General features: G+C 37.5%; 1 protein-coding gene and 1 non-coding gene across 2 annotated transcripts in view; both read right to left on the bottom strand.

Annotated features, from left to right (window-relative positions):
- SCFD2 (sec1 family domain containing 2) overlaps positions 1–26,060 on the bottom strand; it is a 395,999-nt gene that overhangs the window by 336,422 nt on the left and 33,517 nt on the right. The window contains exon 3 of the mRNA XM_029234649.1: positions 12,293–12,420. Within this exon, the coding sequence (XP_029090482.1) occupies positions 12,293–12,420 (128 nt within the window). The remainder of the gene's footprint in view (positions 1–12,292; positions 12,421–26,060) is intronic.
- Positions 5,210–5,282, bottom strand: TRNAK-UUU. Its single transcript has one exon. It is a non-coding gene; the product is annotated as a tRNA-Lys (tRNA).

Here is a 26,060-nt window from a genome sequence, read left to right as displayed (position 1 = left end):
AGAGCTTTATGAGCTTTAACTCACATACCATAAAATTCACCCTTAAAGTGTACAATTCACTGATTTTTACTATATTCACAGTTATGCCACCATCACCACTATATAATTTGAGAACATTTTCATCATCTCAAGAAGAGAGACTACATTCAAATTTCCCCAGTTATGAAAAAGATATACAGCTATAAATCCATACATATTAGAATACAGCCTGAATAAAATTTTCAGTTGGGAGATATAACTGTACTTAGTTATACTAGGAAACTGAGAAATAGCAGAAATGAGAACATTAGGTAATTACAGCTATAAGAGAATTCTGGCTTTTTTATATGTAATAATACTATGGTCATGCACTAAAAAAAATTTTTTAATTGAAGTAACAGAGGAATAGAAGAGTACTAAATCATGCAGCAAAACAAACAGTAAAAATAAACTTCCTCCCCCCCCCCCCCCCACCAAAGGCTTTGCCTAGAATATGTGACAAGGCACTGCAGCAAAGAGGGGCCATCTGCCCAGAAGCTACAACCAATTTCAGACTCAGAAGCCTCAGGTATAATGGAGGTGAAAAGTGAGGGGTATAACATAAAGTAAAGCTTACACATCTTAAGTATGTAGTTCTGTTCACTGTTACACACACATCTATCCACGTAACCACCACCCAGATCAAGGTATGGAATATGTCCAGAACTCTGGAAGATTCCGTCAATACCTACCTAGTCAATAAGCTCACAACAGCAAACTATTACTTTTAACTCTCTCAACACAACTCACTTTTTTGTCTGCTTTTGAACGTCTAATAAACAGAATTATACAGATATACTATTTTGTATCTAGCTTTTTTAAATTCAACATCATCCAAAATCTCAATCTTTTTTTTTTCTCACTGTGTTTTATTGTTCTATATGACTATAATAGTTTCTGTATCCATTCTACTTTGAAGGATCTTTAGGTTTTATAGTTCAGGGCCATTATAAATAATGATGCTATGAACGTTCTACTACATACCTTTTGGTAGACTCATCTCCATTGGATACATGCCCAGGTGTGAAACCACTGGATCAGTGTACACTTATCTAAAGTTGATACTGCCAAATAGTTTTCCATGGTTGTATCAGTATAACCATACATTTTAAATATGATCAAACTTAACATAATTTTTAAAGTATACATACAATGTTTAAAACCTCGCACAACTGTATAATTAAGTTTCCTTCATGGTATTTTACGCTGGGTAGCCAAAACTCTAATAAGAGAGAGAAAAAAAAAAAGTCACAATGGAAACCACATTGCCATACTCTTAGTATGCACCTTTATTTTATTTTTCTCATTGTTTGTTTACTTGCTTATTTACTTACTTTCTTACCTAATTACATACAAAAGGCCTGGAAGGCAAGATACTGATTTCAGAGCAAAGGTTACATTGAAGAGTAAGATGATAGGGAGGGGGGATAGACAATTACTTTTTATTTTACTAATGCTATGATATGAATTTTAAAGACTATTTTACTTTTTAAATAGTCTCTTTGTTCTGATATAAAATAATGTCTGTTTCATGTGAAATGAACAGACCAGTATTTTTCTCTGGGGGAATCTGAGTCTATTACTATCACTGATTTGTACAATGGATGAAGCATTGGCTTTCAACAGAAAAAGAAATATAAGAGTAATAATAACTGTCGGTTTCCCACCTCTACTGAGGTCAAAGGACAAAGAAATATGGTTAACATGCAGGTGGAGAAATTTAAGTCAGACATGAGAAAAAAATTCCACGATCGTGATGACTATTAGGCATTGAAACAGGTTATTAACGGGGCGGGGGGGAAGAGGGAAGACAGTATAAATCTTCTTCCGTAGGGATTTGAAGGGCAGTATATACAGCCATCTGTATAGTGAAACTTGGATAAAACCCAGATGGGAATTGATGTCCATTTTTTTAACACTATGAATACTGAAGAAGGATTTCCTAGGATATCCTTTAAACAGTATATGTTACACAAATTTTTGAGCTCTGTAGTATTACAAAGACAGAATAAGAAAGTAATGTGAAAAGATCATTTTAATTATATGAATCAATTCAATCAAACGGATCCAAAATTGAGAAATCTATTGCAAGATATGTTTTCAGGATAGTACAGAATAAAGTATAACTGCTGCAAGACCACAGGTCACAAATAGAAAATAAGCAGCTCTCCCTGAAATTTTTACAAAAACAGTGAAATATAAAACCACCAGAAACACTTAGGGTTTGGCTTTCTTTGGAAATGCAGCCTTCCTGAGGCTAAGTTAAACACTGCATCAGTGTTTATAAACTCAGCAGAGAGCACGGAAAGGAACAGATAGATTATCCCTGTTATCTAAGGGGCAGATTACCAGCCTGCCAGGTAAGGGGCCTTTCCATGGTGGGTCTACCCTGACTTGGAAAGAATAGCCTCCAAGTAAAGCAACTCCCACCCCACAGCAATGGATCTTCCCTTGGGGTTTTTAAACTCCTAGCCCATATGCTCATATGTTGAGGATCCCTTCTGTTGAGAAAATATAAAGATTAATAAGAGGAGGAGGAGAAAAAATGAAGAAAAAGATGCACCAATTAAAGTTAAAAATATAGAGCCAGAGGGCAGATGCTTGAAGATGGGATATTAGAAATTCAGATTCCCATTTTGTGGATGGGGAAACAGAGAAACAGAGGCAATTCAGGTTCTGTTTTAGGTGATGAAGTGTAAGAAAGAAATATGTGCTTAGTGACCTTAAGGCTTTCGGGCACTATTAATCATTAATTCAATAAAAACTCTTTCTGTCTCTTTCTCTAGATTCTCTTCTTCTTCACGCCCCTAAATGGATGTGTTCCTTACGACTCTGCCTTCAACCCTCTCTCACTCATTCTACTTTCTTTTCCTGGATGATCACCCTTACGTTATATTTCCTTTAGAAATTCACTACTTAGGCTCCGACATAATCACTAGGTAACTAAATCCCCAATCTCCACTTTCACTTCTGGAAATCATTACTCTAGTCACATGTTTTCCAACTAAGATGATCAGGAAGCAATCATACAGGCAATGTAATTCCACCCCTAAATCTGGTAGAATACTCTTCATATGCAATTGTATGACCATTGGTCATTATTTTTACAATGTCTTTTATCTGCCCAGGAGACAGTAAATAATTTTATCATGCCATATCCTCCTTTTACAGAACACGCTAAATTTCACAAACATTTATATGTTACATAATAAATCATCTCATCTAATTGTCAGGTTAGCAGACAATAGAATCCCCATTTTGAAGACAGGAAAACAGATTCAGAAAAGTTAATTAACTTGTTCATTTGAAAATAAGACAGTATTTTTTCATGTTTCCTATCCCCTACAAGGACCTAATTATATACTATGAACACATAATAAATACCTTTAAAATGAATGAGAACAATTGTCTATTACGGCTAAATCTGGATAATGTATAGAAAAAATTTCAATGAGTTTTCCCCCTTCTACTGATTCCAATGATCTCTAGAAAACTGTGCTAATCTTGGACCCCGGAGAATATGATACTCTTTTAAATAATGGTTCTCGAAGGTGCTCCATGGACCCCTGGGTCCTTGAGGCACTTTCAGGTAGTCAGAAAAGTCAGAACTATTTTCATACTAATACAAAGATGCTACTTGATTTTGTTACTATCCTGTGTTTGCATTGATGGTACAAAAACAGTGGTGGGTAAAAGTGCCAGTGCCTTAGCACCAATCAAGGCAGTGGTACCAAATTATACAAGTAGTCAGTTTCACTTTCAGAATGGCCATGATGAAAAAGCAAATGTTACTAATTTTATCAAAACTCAACCCTTAAGAAAACATCAATATTTTGTGTAAAGAAATGGGAAATACACAAAAAGCACTTCTGGGGCAACCAAAGTATCAGTGCAACCATTGCCTCAAGGAAAAGCACTGATGTGATTACTTGAGTTGTGAACTGCTGTTCACACTGTTTTAATGGCATAAAATTTTTACCGAAAAGACAACTGAAAAAGTATGGTTCTTCACACATTTTTTCCAACAAGTAAATGAAGTGAGTCTGTCACTTCAACGAACACAATTAACAGTTTGTATTGTCAATATTGAAACTCAAGTTTTCATGTGAAATTATAATTTTGGAAAACTTGTATCTGCCCCTATATCTTTATATTCCTAATACTTAAAGATTTTCTAATGATATCAGTGGTGATATTGATAAATGTGGCTTTGTTATATTGTATAATGTATGTCAACATTTCAAAAATCTGCATAACTTAAAGAACCAATATTGCCCAAGTGATAATGTACGATGCTATAAAATAATATGTGCATAAAAGAGCCACTCAGGGCTTCTCCGGTGGTGCAGTGGTTGAGAGTCCGCCTGCCGATGCAGGGGACGCGGGTTCGTGCCCCGGTCCGGGGAGATCCCACATGCCGCGGAGAGGCTGGGCCTGTGAGCCATGGCCGCTGAGCCTGCCCGTCCAGAGCCTGTGCTCCGCAACGGGAAAGGCCACAACAGTGAGAGGCTCGCGTACCGCATAAAAAAAAAAAAAAAAAAAAAAGAGCCACTCAAAGTGCAAGAGACACCAATGGGTTTTAATGTACCAGAGTATGGAAAATTCAGCAATATGGTTTCATATTCCACATTGCAATTAACCTGTAAGAAATTACCTCTTGTAAACCTGGTGTAGTATCAAAGAATATCTGCAATTTTCTGGAAAGTTATTAAAATACTCCTCCCTTTTTCAACTACGTATCTTTGTAAGGTCAGCTTTTCTTTATATACTTTATCCAAAATAATGTATCACAACAGATTGAATGAAGAAGCGGATATGAGAATACAGCTGTCATCTATTAAGCCAGACGTTAGAGATATGCAAAAATGTAAAGTGGTACCACTCTTTTCCCTACATTATTTTATTTGAGAAAATATAGTCATTTTTCACAAAAATATGTTACATTAACATGTAATAGTCTTATTATAATATTTTTATATTAATTAATAAATATTTTAAAAATTTTCCCTGCTTGAATTCCTGACGTGATATTTTCTTTCTGTCTATCTCACGTGTATCAACAGATATACTCCACATAAACAAAAGCTCTTGGTGTCCACATAGTTTCTTCTTTTGTTGTTCATAGGTTGTTGTGAACCTCAATAGCATTTTTTTTTTTTTTGGTCGCACCACATGGCTTGCAGGATCTTAGTTCCCTGACCAGGGATTGAACCTGGGCCCCCAGCAGTAAAAGTGCTGAGTCCTAACCACTGGACCACCAGGGAATTCCCCTCAATAGCTTTTAACAATGTAAAGGGGTTCTGAGACCAAAAAGTTTTGAGAACTGATGTTCTAAATCAGTGTCACTCTTGGATTCCATAGGAGGGAGATAGAAAAAGCAATCCATTAAATAAATACATAACAAATACCAACTGACAGTATTAATTCAAGAATTTATTTATTCATTCCATAAACACTTACTGAGTATATAGTAACTTTAAGGTCTTGTGTTAGGTGTGGACAATACTAAGAAGCACAGATAAGAATTCTCAGGCCCAACTACTCAGGGTCTGGTGGTAACTGCTATAATTAAAGTATGAACAAAAACAGTACTGATAGGGATAGAACATGTCATCTTTTAGAAAGAATGACAGGGGATGCGAGATATGATGGAGAAAATGTTGGGGGAGAATTTTAAAAGCCTGAAGGATGAAATGAGCATTCTTTTTTTGGAGGGAGGCGAGAAGCAGGGTAAGGCTTTAAGATCAGTAGCAATTATTAACCAAGTATCCATGTGCAAGGCACAACAGGGGATACAAAAATATCTACAGTCTTCCAGGAAAGTAGAATTAAGGAAAAAAAAGCATAAAACAATTATCAGAAAGAGGAAGATAACCAGAAGAGCAGAGTGACATGAAGACCAAGGGAAGAGCATCAAGAAAGAAGACATGATCAGATGCTACAACACATCAGGAGGAACAAGAAATATCATAAAGGAAAGTTGTAAATAGAAATATTAATGCATATAACTGAAAGTAGAAATACACATTGTCCCTCTACTACTCATTCACACGCATCAGGCAATCCATTCATTCGAGCAGCAAGTACTAAGCCACACACTATATACCAAGCCAAACAGCCAATGGAGAATATGAAATGGACACTGTCTAGCAAAGTTTTGGATCCACACACATTTAACTATTCTGCACTGTGGTAAGTGCTAAGACAGAGCACTAAGAGAAATAAGAGAAAGAGCTGTGGGTCCTCAGAAGCCAGAGCAATTAATGTAGCTTGCTGAGGAGGGTGTAGGAAGAAGGTTAAAGGGGAATTAGATATGGTTCCACAGAGAAAGTGACATTTGTACTAGATCATGAAAAATAAGGTGGGTTTGACAGGAAAGTGTTTTTGTGTGTGTGTGCATGCGTGTGTGCACAAGCACGTAGTGTAAAGTGAGTGGTTATATTAGTCAAGGTCTCAGCAGGAAAAAGATGGCACTCTAACAGGAAAAATAAGGCAAACATAACAACAGGAATGTCTAACAAGTTAGGCTAAGGGAAATCAGGAGTGTTAAGGAAAACCAACAAGGGAAGGGTAGAAGGAAGCAACCAATTGCATCCTGGCAGGGATGAAGCCAGGCAAACAATACCCTAACCATACCCTCCCCCCACCCTCTAAATCTCCTGCCCATGCCTCCCATTGGCTAAACCGAACTGAGAGGCCAAGGGCAGAAAAGCGTGCTGAGGCAGTCCATAACGGTTAGCCTCCAGAAGCACAGGTAGAGAAGGGCGGAGGAAACCTGGAGGGACAATCAAACGAGAATATTTCAGGCGAAAACAACAAAGACATGGATCTACAGAAGTTCCTGCTGAGGAATGGGGAGTAGGGAGGAAAAGCAATTTGAGTGGATGGGTGAAGCATGAGGCTAGAAGTCAGAAATATTTCTATAAATAGCATGCTAAGGAGTTGGGACACTATCTTCAGGCAATGGGGAACCATCAAAGGGTTTTAGACAGAGGAATGGCACAACCATATCTGTGTCTGTGGCTCTGTAGCCGCTCCCCCCCCCCACCCCCAGTAGTTTGATTCCTGATACAGAAGTCAGACAGACCTGGGTTGTATCCTGGCTGGGCCCAGGTAGAAGGTAGAAAATACACCAGTTATTTGAGCAGAGAAAATTTAACATACAGAATTGTTAACTGGGTAACTGAAAGGTAAACGAGAACTCCAAGGTATCATGCAGGCAGCAACTGCTGGAAGCAGCTACCACCAGTAGGATGGAAGAAACACAGAGGCTGGAATTATACCTCTTGAGAACAGAGTGCTACTTGGCTAGGCTGGTACCTCTGAGGAGGGGGTGCCATGAAGCTGGTTCTGCAAGTACTGGAAGAACTGCAAACTGGATTCCGTTGCTCCCACAGGAAGGACCTGTCACTGCTGGGGTGAAGAAGTGTTGATGGCATGACACTGACAAGCAGAAGCAAAATCCACAGGCAGCAGGGGGAAAGAGGCAAGTTGCTTCTTCCCCTTCCAGCCTTGCAGTTTCCCTCTGGCACCCCTCATCAGTGTAGCCCACCAGGAAGCCAGCTGAAGAGCAGAATGTGGTCTGCACAGTGCCAGCCCCAGCACCGCAGAGCAGAAGGGTGGGTTGAGATCTGGGGAGGGGGGGAAGAGTACCAAATTGACAAGACTACTGGGAGGATTAAATGAAACAAACTATGTAAACTTGTTATAATGCCTGAAACAAAGTAGCTATCCAATAAAAGTCAATTCCCTTCCTCATTCCCCAAACTGTGGCAAGAGCTAATATGTGAAGACAAGGATATGTGAGAGTTCAACAGTGCATGTTCCCTATGAGGCATCCAGATTTTCTTATCTCTTATCAATTACCATATATCAAATGGTACGTTAGTCTTATTAGGTTTTAACCTATCCATTTTGTAAAGTTTCACAATCTCCACACCCAGTTCACACATGCACGTACACATGGATGTGTATGCATACATGTTCCCCTTAATCTCAAACAAAATTCTCCACAATGAAGGCAAAAGATATAAATGTGATCAAAACACAGAACTGGATGAACTCAATGCCAATAGTAGGAAGCAGAGTACTCTCAATAATGTTGAAAAAAGTATACATTGAATAAAATTTTAGTGTTTTGATTTAAGCTATTTTTCAAAGCCGTAAAAGTAGGAAATGATAGTGGGTGTGGCATTGGTGGGAAGCAAAAATCACTAATTTCATCTGGGACTTCATTAAGAGAAGTATGGTGTCCAAAAAGAGGCAAAGGACAACACATCTTTACTCAGCTCTGGACATCACATTTTAGGATGGACATTAACAAACTAGAACTTTGTCAGTGGCTCAGAATTAGAAAATGTGTTGGTTAAAGGCTAGTCTTTTCACAAATGGTTGAAAACACTCATCACATTTCACATGGAAGAGAGACACTGATGGTGATTATGTGGAGCTAACACTCCAGTGCTGCCAAACAAGGAGAGTAAATTCAGAAGCTTCACAACGCAATGGATCAGATTATCATCTGGAAACGTAGCTCAAGAGATTTTCCTGTAAAAGTGTGACCACAGAGGCTTGGGAATCCCAAATACAGCCAAGGTGATTTGGGGGGGTGAACAGAGTCAGGGAAGAGGTAATGACTAAGCTGAAAATGGAAAAACTATTTAGAATTCTGCTTAAAGAAAGAATGCGTTATCAAAAGGGAAATATTCAGCATAAAGGCTAGAAAAGGACAACTTAAGTGGAAAGAATGAATCGGTACATTTCCAAGAAAGAAAGGGGGAAATCATCTAATTTGATTTGTTTGTTTTGATTTTACAACCCTCTTATAATATAGTTTCCCATGTAGGTCTCCCCACAGATAGAATATAACTGCAGCACACCAATTCCAGTTTGCCTGATAATCATAATCTTCACTCTGCTCAGAGCTTTCTTTCTCCTTCAAAATTCCAGGACACAGTTTCCCCATTTTTATGGATAAATAAATTGAAATTTGGCTAATAAGTAGCAGAACTGTGATTCACCTCCATGTGTAACTGACTTTGCACTCCATCACAATCAGGAGAGCCAGGAGTCCCAGAAAACAGAGAGAGATGTACAAGAAAGTGGTGACAATCTGGTAGTGAATATCGCAAAGAAATGAAGAAGAATGAGGGCTGAGAAAAACGCCCTTATATTTAGTAGCCCAGAGGACTTGTCAGCAAAAAAGTACCAGAAGCCAGACTACACTACATTAATAAGCAAGAAAATAATAAAGAAACAGGCGTTGAGCATAGAATACTTTTTCAAAAAATCTGGCTGCAGAACAAAGAACAGTGTCATAAAGAGATCTGTTTCACTTTAGCCTTAATAGGCTCTTTCTGCCAGCCATTAGATATAGCCACTCTGCAGAGAGCTATGGGAAAACCGGTGAAGATCCCCCAACCACAGTGTCAGTCCAGAGGAACAGATTCTCTGTAAATGGAGAGATTGAGATGGGCATCTTACTCTGTGAGTGAATATTTTGGGTCCAAACAAATGGGTTTCTTAGAGTGCATTTGTTTTTTACTTTCAGAATACATTTTCCATGATGAAAAGCCAGTGGGAAAAATACAATTCAGTTTACAATGTTCTAAAAAACCACTTTTCTGGAACATATATGTTTAGTTAACTGACAATTTAATAACAATCTCTTGGAAAGAAGGCATATGTTTATATGTGAAATGATAAAATGAATTTTTTTCTTTCTTTTGGCAATTCAACTTTTTTCCCCTAAGAGATTGATGTTTATTTCTCTTGGTGCTCGTGATGTTTTAATATTAACTTACCTTTTACTGAGAAATTTTATATAATGGGATCCCTCCCAGTGAATTTAAATATAAGAAAAGTCTTCAATCTAGAATTAAAATATCTCTTTAATGTCTCAAAAATACCAGAAGCCTCTATCACAGTCAGAAAAATGTGTACTTCAGTAGAATTTACAGCAGGGGTTGAGAGAACAGTGCATAGTTTAAAGTACATTTCATAGCTTTAAATGCTGCTAGAAAAAGCATTCCAGCCATCTAGGATATCAGAGCATGATTTTTCTTTTTATAATGATAAGCAGATTTCAAATATCAATGTTTTATTATGTTTAAATTCCAGCCCTTTTCCTTACTGTTCATAGTTATGTATCTGTTGGTATATGGAAATGAGACACACCAGAAATTCTGACCAGTGATATGAAGCAGAAATGCATAGCCACAGTGTGTTATCTTTTACTAAATTATAGTTAGCACACAGATAGAAAAAGATTTGGGCCAATCTTTTTGGTCCTTCTTACAACAAAGTTGGCTAACAATTGTCTGATTCTTTCCTTCTTTTTTATTTTTCCTCTCCTCACCCTCCCCCACGTCTGGAGCTTGGGGATAAATCAAACCATCTTATCTAAAATTTTTTTGGTTGACAGAAAACTCAAATATTTAAATTGAATTCCTTATGGGGCTACCCGCTTTTTTTTTTTCCTGGCTCTGATTATTTTTAAAAGATACAGAGCTTTAGAAATGTAAAGTGTTTTGATCTTTCAAGAGTCCTGCATTGATTGAGCAATAAAAACTGATTTATGCTCTGTGATAGCATCATAAGGTTTTATCACTGAAATGCAATATAAATTAATTAACCTTATCACCCAGACCCTTTGCACATTCCTACTTTTCTCTATTCATGATGTGAATTAGTTCTTATTTCAACGTATTCACAGATAAGGAAATATTTTAGGTAAACATATGTTATTAATGTGTACCTATAACTGTGGAAAGAAGAGAAAAGGAAAGGAAAGGAAGAAAGAAAGAAAGTGAGAGGGGAGGGAGGGAGGAAGGAGAGAAAGATACAAGAATTATAGTCGAATGCCAGGATGATCTCAAAGAAACAACTTTATTTCTACTTCAAAACAACATGTAGGACTCTGGCCTTGGTTGTATGAAGTTAGGATAATTTTATAAATAAAAAGCATATTCTCTCACATTAGAATGTCTAGATTTGAATTCCAGTCCTACTCCTTATCAGATGTATGGGTTTGGGCAACTTAATTTTTCTCTATTCCAGCTTCTTTATCTGAAAAATGGGATACTCATAGCACCCGTCCCAGAATTACAGTGAAGATTAAATAACACATGTAAAGAGTTAGAAGAAAACCTGGCACATCATACGTGCTCAACAAATGTTAGTTATTTTCACTTTTCTTATCACCCTTCATGTTCCTTAAAGCCCTCATATATAATCACCTAAGACACTGAAAGTTATGATTTTTGTTCATATTACAACCCTCTAATTTTTTTCCTTCTAGGTTCATCCACATTCTTTTACTTCCAAAATTTTGTTCTTCTATTTCAACTTGACAGTTTGATTTTTTTTGTACTCATTAGGAATCAAGAATTTGGGTGAGAAATCTCAGCAAGAAAAATTTACCCATCTAGTAAAATGTACTAATATCTATTGGATACCTAAGAGCAGATTATAAGAGAAACCTTATTTTTTAAATAGAGAAATAAACTTTTACAAGCTTCCAGAAATAAATTCTACCTATTAAAACCAGATTCAATATCCATATTTAAATATTTCCATACTAATAAAATTATTTAATTTAAAAAGGGTAAAACCCCAGATTCCTTTTCTCCAATAAAAACATTAGTTCTCTGACTTTTTAATCCAAAGAAAAAAGCCATTTAAAATTTAAATTCCATTGCAGCCCCATTTTTCTAATACTAAGGACAAAGCTCCATGTGAAAAAAAAAAAGGAAATGAGAAAAATCAGGCATTTCATACTGTGGTGAAGAAGGGGTAACACTGATGTGGCCAGACAATCGGCAGACCACTCTAAGGGTGAGAGGCCGGGACAGAACATGTCCATCTCCTCAACTGATTTGTCAGCACGGTCATTCATTCATCAAGTCTAAACTAATAAGCAATCACTTCTCCACAGTAAGTGTGGAGGTGGGGGCAGGGGTGTAGGAGTGGGACAGAATGAAGGGGAGGAAGTTCAGACCAATTTTGAGAGTTCTAGATCAAATAACTAACAACATGATGCCTTGTAAGCAAGGACTCTGTTGGACTTCCCAAAGTTGAGTCTAAGAAAAGAGCTCACAGTTGAGCCCCGAGGGCATGTGTATAAATTCCTTCCCTACTCTTTCATCAGTTTACAAATGTCTTCAATACTTTTACCTAGATGCCATGCTGGCTAGGTAGGCCCACAGATCAGAGCAGACTTAAATGACTTCCTCAGAGCCGGCGGTCACTGTCTGTGGGTAAGAGGATAACTTACCCATACTCATCTTGATTGGCAGGTTTTCTCTGCTTGCTGCTTCCACTAGATGTCTCCGGACTTCCATCACTGCCTCTTTGTGCTTGGTGTTCAGTAAGGCTTCCCACAGGGCTTTGGCTGCGGGGTCGCTGCAATAAAACCACAGAAAGAGCTTTAGGGTAAATTTCTACTGGATAACGGAAAGGGCGGCGAGCAAAATAATTTCTTAAGCATCTTTTCTTAGTACTAATGTAGTTCTTCCCACTGACAGTTTTAAGTATTAGGATTAAATAAAGAACATCTCACCCATTCTAATCAACACAAAATATTGAGAAATTAAGGAAACAATAAAATCAAGCCACCTAAAAGGGGGGGCATGCTGTGCTATGAGAAGTATGGGAAAACTGTATGACATTTTTTTTTGAGAATTTGCACTTAAAAGTATTTCAGAGTATAACTGAACATTGCTAGAGTAACATATAAATGTTATGTAAGCCAAAATTAAATACATGTCCAAAAATGATGTATCAATGATTACAAGCATATAAATTTCAGGTAATGTACTTGTCTGAGAAACAGAAGGCAATCAGCAATGAGAATTTCTATTCAAAAATTACTCAACAGAATTCCTAACAAGTAGATTTCCTAGTGAATGACAATCAGGAATTAGGCCATGAAACGATGGCCTTAAGTAGCCCACTTTGGGCCTTGGGTTGGAAGGACGGCACTGACAAAGCCCTTACAATTAACCGTTGATAAGAGTACGAAAGCAGGGCATTATGCAGGGTCTCATCTGGACTCACTTCTCCAACAGCCCTCTGTCTCACCCAACGAGCCACATCCCCATTATAAATGAGTACAGTGTTCTTTCCGGAAGATCTCTGCATGTAGCCAAGTATACACATTTGTAGTAACGTTTTAAAAACTGAGTACAAAGAAACAAAGATGACTTCTTTCCCTTTCTAAGGACATTTTCCTCTACTTAAATCTCCAGAAACACCTCCTACTATCCAGTTAGCAATAGTTTAAAAATTAATACATTTTTTAAAGTTTTATCTTAAAAGTTGTATCTAATAAGATATTACTTTAGCTCTAAAATTATACCTAATAAGGTTTATCTTTCACATTTGAATTTGATTCGGAATGATGTATTTCAGACTGAGTTTAATGTCTGACACATAATAAAAACTACTACTTAAAGAAAGGTTATTATTATCATCTATTTTTTCTGCATTAACTAACATCACTGCTCAACATATTCCACTTCTTTTGATCTGACCAAAACTGTCATCATTAATATTAAAATTAATATTCTAAGTTTAATTTAAATGAGCAGGTAACTGCATGCCAAGTCCTATTCTCCGTGGTTGGACTATAGAACAAAACAGGGCAAAAGCTTTCAATGATTTATTGTCTGGAAGAAGAGACAGATATGTAAGCAAAGTTGCTCCGTGCTAAGGTGGAAGGGGAGAGGCAGTAGAAGTAAGTGTAAAAGAGACGGTGGGAGCTACTCTAGGAGGGCCCTGCCTTCCTTGCCAAGGCATGTTGACTTCAGTCTGTAAGTGATGAGCAGCCAATCAACATGAGATTGATTTCACTTTCTGAGAAGGGTAGCATAGTTCAGCAGTCATGAACAAAGTCTTTATCATCACTCAAAACTAGGTCTATACTTATAAGTGGAATCTAAAAAATAATACAAATGAGTCTATTTACAAAACAGAAACAGACCCACAAACCTAGAAAACAAACTTATGGTTACCAAAGGGGAAAGGGAAGAGGGGGAGAGATAAAATAGGACTATGGGATTAACAGATACACACCACTATATATAAAATAGATAAGCAACAAGGATTTACATATTGCACAGGGAACAACATTCAACAACTTGTAATAACTTATAATGGAAAATAATCTGAAAAAATATATATACATAACTGAATCACTTTGCTGTACATCTGAAACTAACACAATATTGTAAATCAACTACACTACAATAAGAAAAAAAAATTCTTTTCAAAGCTAGGTCTATTTGCTATGGGGCTTTGGGAGAGTTACTTAATTTCTCTAAAGCTCTGAAGGCAATGGAGAACCACTGAGGAATTTTGAGCAGGGGAGGTACACTCCTCCCAGTTTCCCAAATTTATGGTCTACAATCATTCCCTACTTTTATTATCCAAAGCACCCCAAGCCACAGGGATTTCTTCTATACTCTCAACTCTACATACAGAACCTCTAGAGTAGAACTTTACTGCCGCCGTCTTTTCCACGAGAATAATACAGTGTCTCCAAGATCACAGTATGTCAGCTAATGCTGTGGTTGCCCCATCAGACTACTGTAATGGTTAAAATATGGGTCCTGGGGTCAGATAAATCTGAGTTCAAATCCCACCGTTCTCCCTTCACCCACAGCAGCTCCATGGCCCCTTTGAGCCTCCGCAGGCACTCCAAGCACAGGGAACTCTTTCCCTCCTTTGCCAGGAATGCTCTTCCTACCAACATCCCTCTCTCTCTCCAGATGTCTGCTGAGATGTCACCCTCACCACCCGTGTAAAAGAGTAACGACAGCCCACCCCAGCAATTTATTCCAGCATACCCTTCTCCCTCACATGGTTTTAGTGTCCTGCATAATTCGTATTACCATCTGATTCATTCTATGTTTCCATGTTTCTCTGTTTCTTGTTTAGCTCCCTTATGGAACGTAAAGTCCTTCTATGAAAGCAGAGATTTTTTTATACTCATTGCTAATTCCCCACTACCTAGAATAGGGCCAGGTACACTCAACAAATACTGAATGAACAAACAATGCTTGCTAGTTGCATAACCTCATGCGTGTAACTAATCCTCTCTTTTCCTCTGTTTTCTCATCTGTGAGATGGAAGTAACACAGTGACTACCTCACAGGGCGGTTGAGGGTTAAATAAGATAATGCACATAAAGCACTCTCCTGATTCACAGTAAATGTGAGGAGTTGTGTGGTGGTGGTGGTTGTTACTATTATTACTATTGCCGTGAAAGATACTGTCTTAAAATTCCATATGCTCAAGGGTTTGTAATATATTAAATGAATCCACTTATATTGAGTATGTTTTTCATACTATCTCGATTTGTTCACGTACACTGAAGTCACCTGGGACTTGTACTCTCAGGTTCTTTTCTATTAAAACATTAAGAAGAAATATATAGTTTACATGGTCTCTGACACCAATGTGGAGCCAGGTCACGAAAATTGCTTTGTCGATATAAACAATTCTGATTGTCTAGATACGACAGTTGCTAATGTCTACTTTCTCTCCAAATCAGTTTTCTGAACATATACCCCCGCCTTACACATGGTCATTTAAAGTTTACCAAGCTAACATTCATGGACTAATGCTGGTTCTCTGAATAATCAGCACTGAAGAAGATCAAAGTCATACTCACCGGCAGCTCTGCTGTGTCCTGCGCCCACTTCTTCACTAAGTCATTCTTACTGCTGCTTGGTGGCTTACACATGTACTCCTGTATCTGCATCTGAGTTGAGCTCAGGAGTTAATCACTGCCTTTCTCTAATACCCTCATAAAAGTTGATCCAACAGACATTTCACACTATTGAAGTTCCACATGAAATCATGTGAAACTTGGACACATGAGGTCCAATTTTATAAGTCAAGGAAAGTTCACTGAAATTCACACTATAATTATGACAGTATATTTTATATAATTCTCTATCCTCTCCAAACTAGTTTCCTAATGAGGGAATAAGCAATATACAGAGGGCTATCACAAAAGGGTCAGTGCACTGTAGGCTGGTAGAAGCATGGGTTCTGGAACCCAACCACGAAGGGTTCTGGCTCTCCCACTTGCTGGCTCTATGACCCTGGCAGAGTTAATTAACCTGTCTATACATGTTTCTTCCTCTCTTGTCTGGGGATGGTAATAGTACTTATTCAGTGGGTTGTTATGAGAAATGAATGTGCTAGTATATCTAAAGACCTAGGACAATGCCTAGCACATAATAAGTGCCCAATAAACACAGCAGCAGCAGCAGCAGTAGTAGTAATAAAAAGATCCATGGTCAACAGACAGCAGAAAGTAACACAACATTGTAAAGCAACTATGCTCCAATAAAAAATTTTTTAAATAAAATAAATCACTAAGATTTCTAGGAAAAAAAATAACAAACAGACATAGAGAACAGACTTGTGGTTCCCAAGGGGGAGGGGGGTGGGGATGGGATGGACTGGGAGTTTGGGATTAGCAGATGCAAACTGTTATATATAATGGATAAACAACACTGTACAGCACAGTCCTACTGTATAGCACAGGGAACTATACTCAATATCCTATAATAAACCATAATGAAAAAGAATATGAAAAAGAATGTATATATAGATGTATAACTGAGTCCCTTTGCTATACAGCAGAAATTAACAACATTGTAAATCAACTATACTTCATTTAAATTTTTTAAAACATCAGTGGTCAGGATCTTTTCATAAGATATATAGAAAGAAGCCTGTTTTAGAAGTACATTAGTCTCTTCCACATACTTACATACACATATGGATAACCACTGTCAGTAGGTTCATTTTCTAACATGAAAAGGTCAACAATATATAATGCAGAATTCATAATGAAACATATTAAGTCCAACTCAAGCAATTGCCCTACATAAGACAGTTTGATGTGAAGAATTCTGATTTTCAGGAATAAAATAAGAAACTTTACTACAGATTACTTAGAGAATCAAAGCTACAGGGAGTTAGAGTTTTTTGTACAAAGATTTTTAAGCAATGACTTTGGTGCCAGCTTCTTACCTCATCAATTTAATCCTGAAAATCTGTAGACTGCACACTACAAGACATTTTAAAACTACAATTGTTACTTTTATGAGGAGTTCAGGTTCTATAAATATTTCCAGACTGACTTATAAAGTGGATGTACAACTTTTGGGGTAGAAGTGAACATCAGAAGTAATGTTAATCATCTTTACATCTTCAGCAGGGTGCTACCTAACCCAACACAAACAAATGTAAATCTATTTCTAGTTTTTGAAGGCATCTTAAAAAAATCTTATAATATGCCTGAGAAAAACACTACAGCTTCAAACAAATCAAATTGTTATTAGATACTATTTATACCTAATCTAAACTCTGTGCTCTACTGTAAACCTACTTCATCTTGCTTAGTCTTTTAGCCTTTTCTCTTAAATTCAGGAACAGCTGGACAACATCTTTTTAATAATTCGGCCCACCCAAAAACAATTTCTTTTTTTCATGACTGACTTAAGGAAGAGTTTTTAAAGGTAAATAAAATATAATATTAAAAAATACTGTTAAATACCATCACTACATTCCATTTTAGAAGCATTTCAGAATTAACAAAACAAGTTCTTAGGTCTCACGTGACCCTCACCTCATGAGCTAAGCCAATATCACTGCCCCAATTTAAAGAGCCTCAGAGGGACTTCCCTGGTGGCGCAGTGGTTAAGAATCCGCCTGCCAATGCAGGGGACGTGGGTTCGATCTCTGGTCCGGGAAGATCTCACATGCAGCAGAGCAACTAAGCCTGTGAGCCACAACTACTAAGCCTGTGCTCTAAAGCCCGCGAGCCACAACTACTAAGCCCACATGCCACAATTACTGAAGCCCGCTCTGCAACAAAAGAAGCCATTACAATGAGAAGCGTGCATACCACAACGAAGAGTAACTCGCCACAACTAGAGAAAGCCTGCACACAGCAACGAAGACCCAATGCAGCCAAATAAATAAATAAATAAATAAAATAAGGAGCCTCAGAGAAGCCAACTGACTTATGTAACTACACTCAACCTATAAATGGCAAAACCAGGACTCATTCCCAAGTAGCTGGCTCTGAGTCAGTAATCTTTCTACTATACCATGCCATGCCTGTATTATGCAAATCATCAGGGAGAAACCATTACTTATAATATCAGTTATTTTAAGCTTTTCATGTTAGCTTTCTTTTCCAATTTTTAATACATCCTCTATTCTCCCTTTAAAGTCACATGTGGGCCCACGAAGGATAGAATGGGACAGAGTGAAGAGTAAAGTAGATTCACATTAACTCATAAGCGGGTCAAGCTTGCTCTCAAGATTTTACACATTTTTTGTTTCAAACAATATCATACTACTCTCCTTGTGGGTCACCATTAGCCATTGACAGTCACTTGTGACACAAGGCCAATCATGTCCCACTTTTAGTCAACTTTCTTCTTTAAATGTTTCTAAGAAGACTTCGCTGAATTTTAAATCATTCTACATATATATCATTTATATAACTGAACTGACAAAAAACTAAAGTCTAAATTGTCCTGAGGTATTATCTCTTATTTGATGTTCATTATCTCCTTGGGAAAGAAAGAAAGAGAAATAGCCTCTAGCTACTCTACCACTGATAAAACTGAGACAAAATGAAGCCACTTGCCTAACACAGCCTATGGTTAACAATAAAGGAAGGAAGATTTACACTCAAAGTGCCAGGGGCTGTTTCTGTGACCTTGGGTAATTCAGTTTACTTTCTGGGGCTTTACATCTCCTTATAAATATTTTTATTTATTGAGAACTCACTATGTCACAGGCAATATGACCGTATTATCTCATTGATCAGTAACCCTCCAGGATGAGAATCATTGCCCCATTCAAAGGTGAGAAAGCTGACTCTTAAAGAGATAAAATAATTTACCCAAATCACATAGCCAGTAGATAAGGATTTGAACCCAGGTCCCTGTGAACTCCAAAATCCAACTATTAACCATGATTCTACACTATTCTGTAAACAAAGGGTCAAACTAGAATGGTGACTCCTGAGATTCCTTGGGTCCTTAACAAGCTATATTCATATGGTTTCCCTTATACACTGGTACTCCAAGTTCACGTGTATGAATTTGATTAATTTTGTAACACTCAGCGAAAGATAGGGGAATATCCTGTGCTGTTACTTCTTTTATTACAACCCTTTTTCTTTTTCACAAGTCCAGTGGTAGTAAGAAAGAGAGTTAACAAAAGAATATTCCCAACAGCTTACGGAATATTTTAAACAATTTTCTACCCTTTTCTCTGTTTTTAAAGTTAAGTTTTCCAATGAGATAAACTTTATTTCACTGTAGCTACTGGAATACAACTTTGTTTCAAAAGATCCCTTGAAAGATATAACATAAAAGTAGAATATTCAACCTATGAAAAACTCCATTTTATTACTATGAAATGTGATTAGTTTCTATATTGTCAGTAACTTACAAAAGATGTCAAATACGTACTGAATTTATGTCCTTTTTTAATAAACTGATTATCTTGTATCCTTAAAAGTCAAACTATTATGACAAATTATCATGTTTGAAGAATACTACAGGCCAGCAATATACACATAATAATAACCTGCTAGAATTAGCTTTGTTAAGTCTCAGGAGACTTCTGTACAGGAAGATATGGTCCTTTCAGTTAATTCCTGACTTTTCATTCACCAGAATTACTCAACTATGAATGAAATCTTAGAAGCTGTCTCGGTTTGGCATGTATGAAATGTCAAATGCAGTCTGCTAGAAACTAACAGGAAATATTAATCATCAACTAAAATATAAAGAAGACAGTATTAATTTTTTAAAAGTGGCTAAATGTTGAATCATGGTGCTACTTCAATCAAACGGAAGGCATGCAATTAAGAGACTGAGTGGGGGTAAAATGTGAAGATATCTTATGACTAAACTCAGAGAAATGGTTTCTCCATGGCATGCACAGGAAGCTAAGTTTACTCACACAATTTGCAATAACAGTCACAGTATTCCAACAGAAATACAGTGATACAACAACAACAACAACCACCAAATAACCATTTTCAACTAATTTTAAACAGAGAGCAATCTGAGTCATAGTTTTTCACAGCAGGTTATAATGGTTTCCATCGGTGGTGAGCTTAATGAGCTGTGAAGGCAGGTTTGTTAATTAAATTATTCACAGAGGTTTCAACAGTCATCTTTCCTCGTGACTACTTTTTAAAACAATTACCTCATCTTAAACAAAATTATCCGTTAGCCTTCATCTCAACAGAAGAGAAAACAGCTAAACACAGAGGATACTGAAGTAGACCCTTGGCACTGGAAAGCAGTTCTGTTGATTCTTTCTCCGAATATGAGCACTTCCCGTAGGCTGGGCACTCACAGAGGTGCTGCAGCCACAGCTGTGAGCAGCCTCCAGTGCCCTGTCCTCACGGAGCTAACAATCCAGCAGGGAGGCTGGAACTGAGCATGTGCCTGAAGACTGGGTGACAAAAGCACAGAAAGGAAGCTCAGGGAGAGAGCAGAACACCGAACCTGGTCTGGGTGTGAGAGTGGAGGTCAGAAGGTAGCTGAGGATGTGACAGTGAGGCCTGAAAAATGAGCAGGAATTAGCCAGTTAAAGAATGGAGTAAGATCAGTCTAGGTAAGAGTAGCATCATGGGCAGGGGTTCTGAGAAGAGAACTTGAGACCTTTTCAAGGAAATGAAAAAAAGTATGAATGGAACATGAAAATCTAGATGGACACTGCCCTCAGCATATGTCAAATTATCCAAGGCCTGGTAACCCACATTAGGGATGGTAAACATTTTTTCAAGGGCAACTGAAGGGTCTTCAGCAACAGACTGACCTAATGAGAGTTGCATTATTAAAAAATCACTCTGGCCCCATTTTAGAGAATGGATCTAAGGACTGTGCAAGAGGCTATTGCACGGTGAAGGCAAGAATTGATGGCTTGGACTAGGGTGAATTCCTAAAGCTATCACATCATATCATTCCCCTGCTCAAAACCCTTCCACGTTTCCTACTACTGTTACACTGAAATCTAAGTTCCTTATTTTGGCCAACAAGCCTATATACTTTGGTGCTTTTCTTTATTTACATCTTCATCTCTCAGCTTCTCACCTTCTCAGCTTCATCCATTAGGTCTCAGCCTCACTGGCCAGATTTCAGCCCCTTGAATGGGTCATAGTAGGTTCCCAACTCAGGGCCTTTTTATTGGCTATTCCCTTTGCCTAGAACCCTCTTCCTCTAGATGTTCATTGATTAGGTCGCATTCATTTAACAAATATTTATTGAGCACCTACTAATGTCAGTTCTATTGTCAGAACAGCTCAAGGCTTCCCTCCTTGACCACTCTGGCTAATGTGGTACTTCCTATTCCAAATCCCACTTGCCCTATTTTAAACATTCATCACTAACTCAAATTAGGTATTGTTAAATAGAATTTATTTTAATGAATTGGGAGGAAATTGGTCGCAGGGCATTAAAGACAGAAATATTCTGGCTTTATCAGAATGTCAGCATCCTGTGCCCATGGGTGGCAGTGCACTCAGACCATCAACACCCCATGGGCCATGGACTGTGCCAGTCACTGAAGGTGTAACAGTGAAGGGTGAATAAGTCAGGCACAAACCTTCTCTCAGAAAGCCTCCAAAGCCCAGCAGGGGAGAAGAGACACTAAACTACTAGTTATAAGCTAATGCACTAAGAGCTGTTATAGGAAATAAAAGATGAGGAGAGGAAAAGAGTAACACCTGAGATGGCCAAAAGGTGGAAAAGCAGGACATTGAGGACCTAAAGAAGTTTAGTGTAGCTGCAGCCAAGAGTGTGAGCACATAGGAGGGAAGGGAAGGAGGTGGCAGGAAAAGATGGGGAAGGTGAAGGCTGAAAAAATAAGCAAGGTGCCGATCTAAGAAAGCTTTCTAAAACAAGTTTAAGTTTTACTCTTTACTCAAAGGGCAACGGAAAGCCACCAAAGGATTTTACCAGGGCAGGGTTAGAATCAGATTTATTATTACTTGCAGTTAAATGTATGTATAAATAGCCAGTCTTACAAAAATAACTCCCCAAGATGGATATTAAAACTATAATGCTTTCAAAGTATGCAGATAAAATTTAATTTTTAAATATAATCCATTTATGTCTTCCTATTGAAGTTTCTTCTGTTGGGTTTTGTTCATTTTTTTCAACAAATATGAGTGCTTACTTTGCACCAGGCCTTTTTCTTGGGACTGGGGATACATTAGTGAACAAAACAGACATAAAACCACTCCCCTAACGTAATTCATGTTCTGAAGTTTATTTTCCAAACACAGCACATGAAAATCATAAAATAAAAGGAATTCAAATCAAAGATTCCTTAGAAATCATCCACTACACTTTCTCTTTTACAGAAAAGAAAACTGTGACTGTGAGAAAATAAGTACCTTGTTCAAGGTCACAAAGTTTTGGTGGAAAAGCCACTATACTACAATAATAAGTAGAAAACAAAAATTGCACAGAAGCTGTTCTAGGACCCCCAAAAAACCACATCAACACAATCGGCCTTTCTGGTTCAACTGAAAGGAAGAGATTGTTTTAAGGAGGTATTGTATCCACTGTCCCATCTCTTAAAGAATGTTCCCATAACTATCAAATACATTGCTGAAAAAGATAAGATACCTTCAAAACGTTAAATTCAATATTGCTTTGAAGTACATTTCAGGGAAGGAGCAGAGTAGAATGGAAAAAGCAGGAACCCTGAGGCAGCTCCAATATATGATCAAGTCACTTATACCTACTCCCCAAGTCTCATCAATCCTATATATCTCTTAGGAAAGTGACTTTGATTATTTGCTCAGGATATTCACTTAAGAATAAAGTACCATACAAATTTACTTTGTACTGTTCTACCTGAGGAAAGAGCTGTCATTTTATTATTTGTTTATTTGTTTATGGCTGCGCTGGGTCTTCATTGCTGCACACGGGCTTTCTCTAGTTGTGGCGAGCGGGGGCTACTCTTTGTTGCAGTGCACGGGCTTCTCACTGTGGTGGCTTCTCTTGTTGCGGAGTGCAGGCTCTAGGTGAGTGGGCTCAGTAGCTGTGGTTTGCGGGCTCTAGAGCGCAGGCTCAGTAGTTGTGGAGCACAGGCTTAGCTGCTCCACAGCATGTGGGATCTTCCCGGACCAGGGCTCGAACCCGTGTCCCCTGCATTCGCAGGCGGATTCTTAACCACTGTGCCATCAGGGAAGTCCCTGTTATTTTAAAAGCATGAATGAATGTATTATCTGTTATCAACTTTCAATTAGCATAATAATCTTGTGAACTACATACTTTTAGTTTGGTATTCAAAAATTTTAAATCTCCTAAAAAATGCATGTGCCTTCTCTATGAAGCTATAGCTAATAGAAATCTACTGGTGTGACCGGTTTCACATCATAAATGCACTAGAATGACTTTACACTGCAGAAATCATAACCATGTGTTAAGAAACTAAACACAGTGCAGGATAAAACACTGTTTAAATCCAGGATAAACAATTGCACACAAGCTTTATAATGTTCATAGTAATAAAGGAACAATCTCCACATGATATATAATCAAAGTTTCCTCTCTTTCCAAAGAATACTCATCATTTCTTCCTTCAATATGATGCCTTCACTCAGCACAGCAATAGGCCTACAAAACCTCTTAAAAAATGGACCGGAATATAACACATAAACTATTTGACAATCATATAAAATAATATGGGAAACTGAACTTCATCTCAGTACAGATAAACATATTTTATTCCTACTCTCTACCAGCTCATTAATGATAATAACCATAATCGATACAAACGTATTCATAATTTCCTCATACCAAACAATAAAATAAAGGAAAGACTGTTTTACACATGGATTCCTAATGCATAAACAGATTAACTCAATGTGAAGACTTTAAATTACTAACACAATTAGATTACTTAAAAAACCAAATATACATCCCCTCCATGAACATTTTTCTGACTCTGAGGCTATATTTTGAGTTCCATGACCCATTCCGAAGGCCAGCGCTTGCTCCACTGGGGAATTCTACTCTAGGCTGGATTACATCTGTGTGTTTTGGCTTGAACTCAAGACTTGGAAAGTTGCGGATTAGTTCACGTGTAAAGAAACTCTAAGATAAAGAGTTAGTGATAGCTTTATAGAGGCTCTTAGAAACAAACTCAGTCTGTTCACTTTACCCCTTCTATCACTCCACTCCATGAGGAAGGATAATTTCAAAATCAGCACACCCTATTATTCTATTATCATACAGTGATTCCAGAATCTATTACTCTATTCACCCTGTACCTTACACATATAAGTGTGAGGTTTCAAAGACACTAAATCGAGAAAACTTGATTTGTTGAAATTATTATAGTCTTGTTGGTTCAGGTGGAATATGAATCTATGTTGCTCCTATTATTCACCATCTTAACTCCCACATATTTTGTTAAGGCATTTTGTGCCATGTCCCTTGGCACCTTAGAAATACAGAACCTCGCTAAAGTGTTAATAAGGATGTAAATCTGAGGAGAGAAGAATATATAATAGCTCTTTCTATAAGCGTGGTTTAGGGGTCACCATCTGTTTAGGGGCTAGAAAAGAGAACCTGTTCTGAAGTTGCATTTGCACAGCAAGCATACTATGTTTGCTTATAATGAGGATGAGGTAGAGTTTCTCATAAAGCTAAATTATTTGAATTAAAGTGCTTTCAGTACTGCAAGATAAGTAATCTTCCGTCTGTGTGTTGTGTGGAAAAACTAGAGGACTTCACATGACTAATAAAAGTATGGAGCTTTATGTTGTTGAATTTCTCTGCTCCTTGAAATCCAAAAATCTGAGAACCACTTCACAAAGATCCATTCCTAAGGAACAGAGTAAAAAGGAATCATCAGGTTTTCTTCTAGATTTTTGCAGCCAAAATTACACTGTTAGTAAAAGAGATAGGAATTCAGAGTAAAAACTCAAAATAAAGGGATTATAAGGACACAAGTCTGAAACACCCCCGATTAAAAACACCCATCACGGAAATAATTCAGCCAAGAAATACTAATAAATGCTAAAGCGGTGGGTTAAAGTTTGATGAGGAAAAGGATATTTACATAATCTCAAAATGTCTCCTTTAATCAAGTGATCAAAGTTATCACTATGAATGGTCAAAGTTAAATTGTGTGCCACCTGACAGAATGCAATGAAAAGAACACACCATCGCTTGCATGCTATGGCCAAAAATGCATAATCTGAATCTAATTATGAGGAAACATGAGACAAACCTAAACTGAGGGACATTCTACAAAATAACTGGCCTGTACTCTTCAAAAGTGTCAAGGTCATGAACATCAAGGAAAGACTTATGAACCGTTATAAAGGACACTAAGGAGACGTGACAACTAAATGCATTGTGTGATTCTGACCAATATCCTTTTGCTTTGATAAAGGATATTACTGAGATAAGTGGCAAAATTTGTGGGTTAGATGGTAGTAGTACAACAGTGTTAATTTCGTGATTGAGATTGCAGTGGAGAATATCCCTTTGAGAGAAATACACACTAAAGTATCTGAGAGTGATGGGCACAGGCAAATTATTCTCAAATGGTTCAAGGGGGGAAAAAAGTAGTTTCTTGTACTATTCTTGCCACTCTTTTGTACGTTAAAAAAAATTTGCAAAAAAAATTTTAAGGCATCAATCAATTCAAAGAAAAATATCAAGTAGCTCTGAAAGGTCAGTATATGAATAAGGTACTCTTCAATTAACAAAGTTTGGAAACACTGTTCTAAATAAATGCAAGGAAAAAAACTCAGTAATACCAAGCACCTAAATGCTAACAACACTTCCTAAGTTAAAAATTACGCTGGGAGCTTGGCCAAGGTGGTAAAGTGGGAAGACCCTGAGCTAACCTCCTCTCATGGGCACACCAAAATTACAACTGTTTACAAAGCAATTATTGATGAGAAAGACCAGAATCTAGGAGAAAAGATCTTCTACAACTAAAGATATAAAGAAGGAACC

This window comes from Monodon monoceros, unplaced genomic scaffold (assembly GCF_005190385.1).
Source record: "Monodon monoceros isolate NGI ecotype Baffin Bay Population unplaced genomic scaffold, NGI_Narwhal_1 Super_Scaffold_20, whole genome shotgun sequence".
In the NCBI taxonomy this organism is placed as follows: Eukaryota; Metazoa; Chordata; class Mammalia; order Artiodactyla; family Monodontidae; genus Monodon; species Monodon monoceros.
Note: the sequence above shows the minus strand (reverse complement) of the source record. Positions and strands in the feature narration are given on the sequence as shown.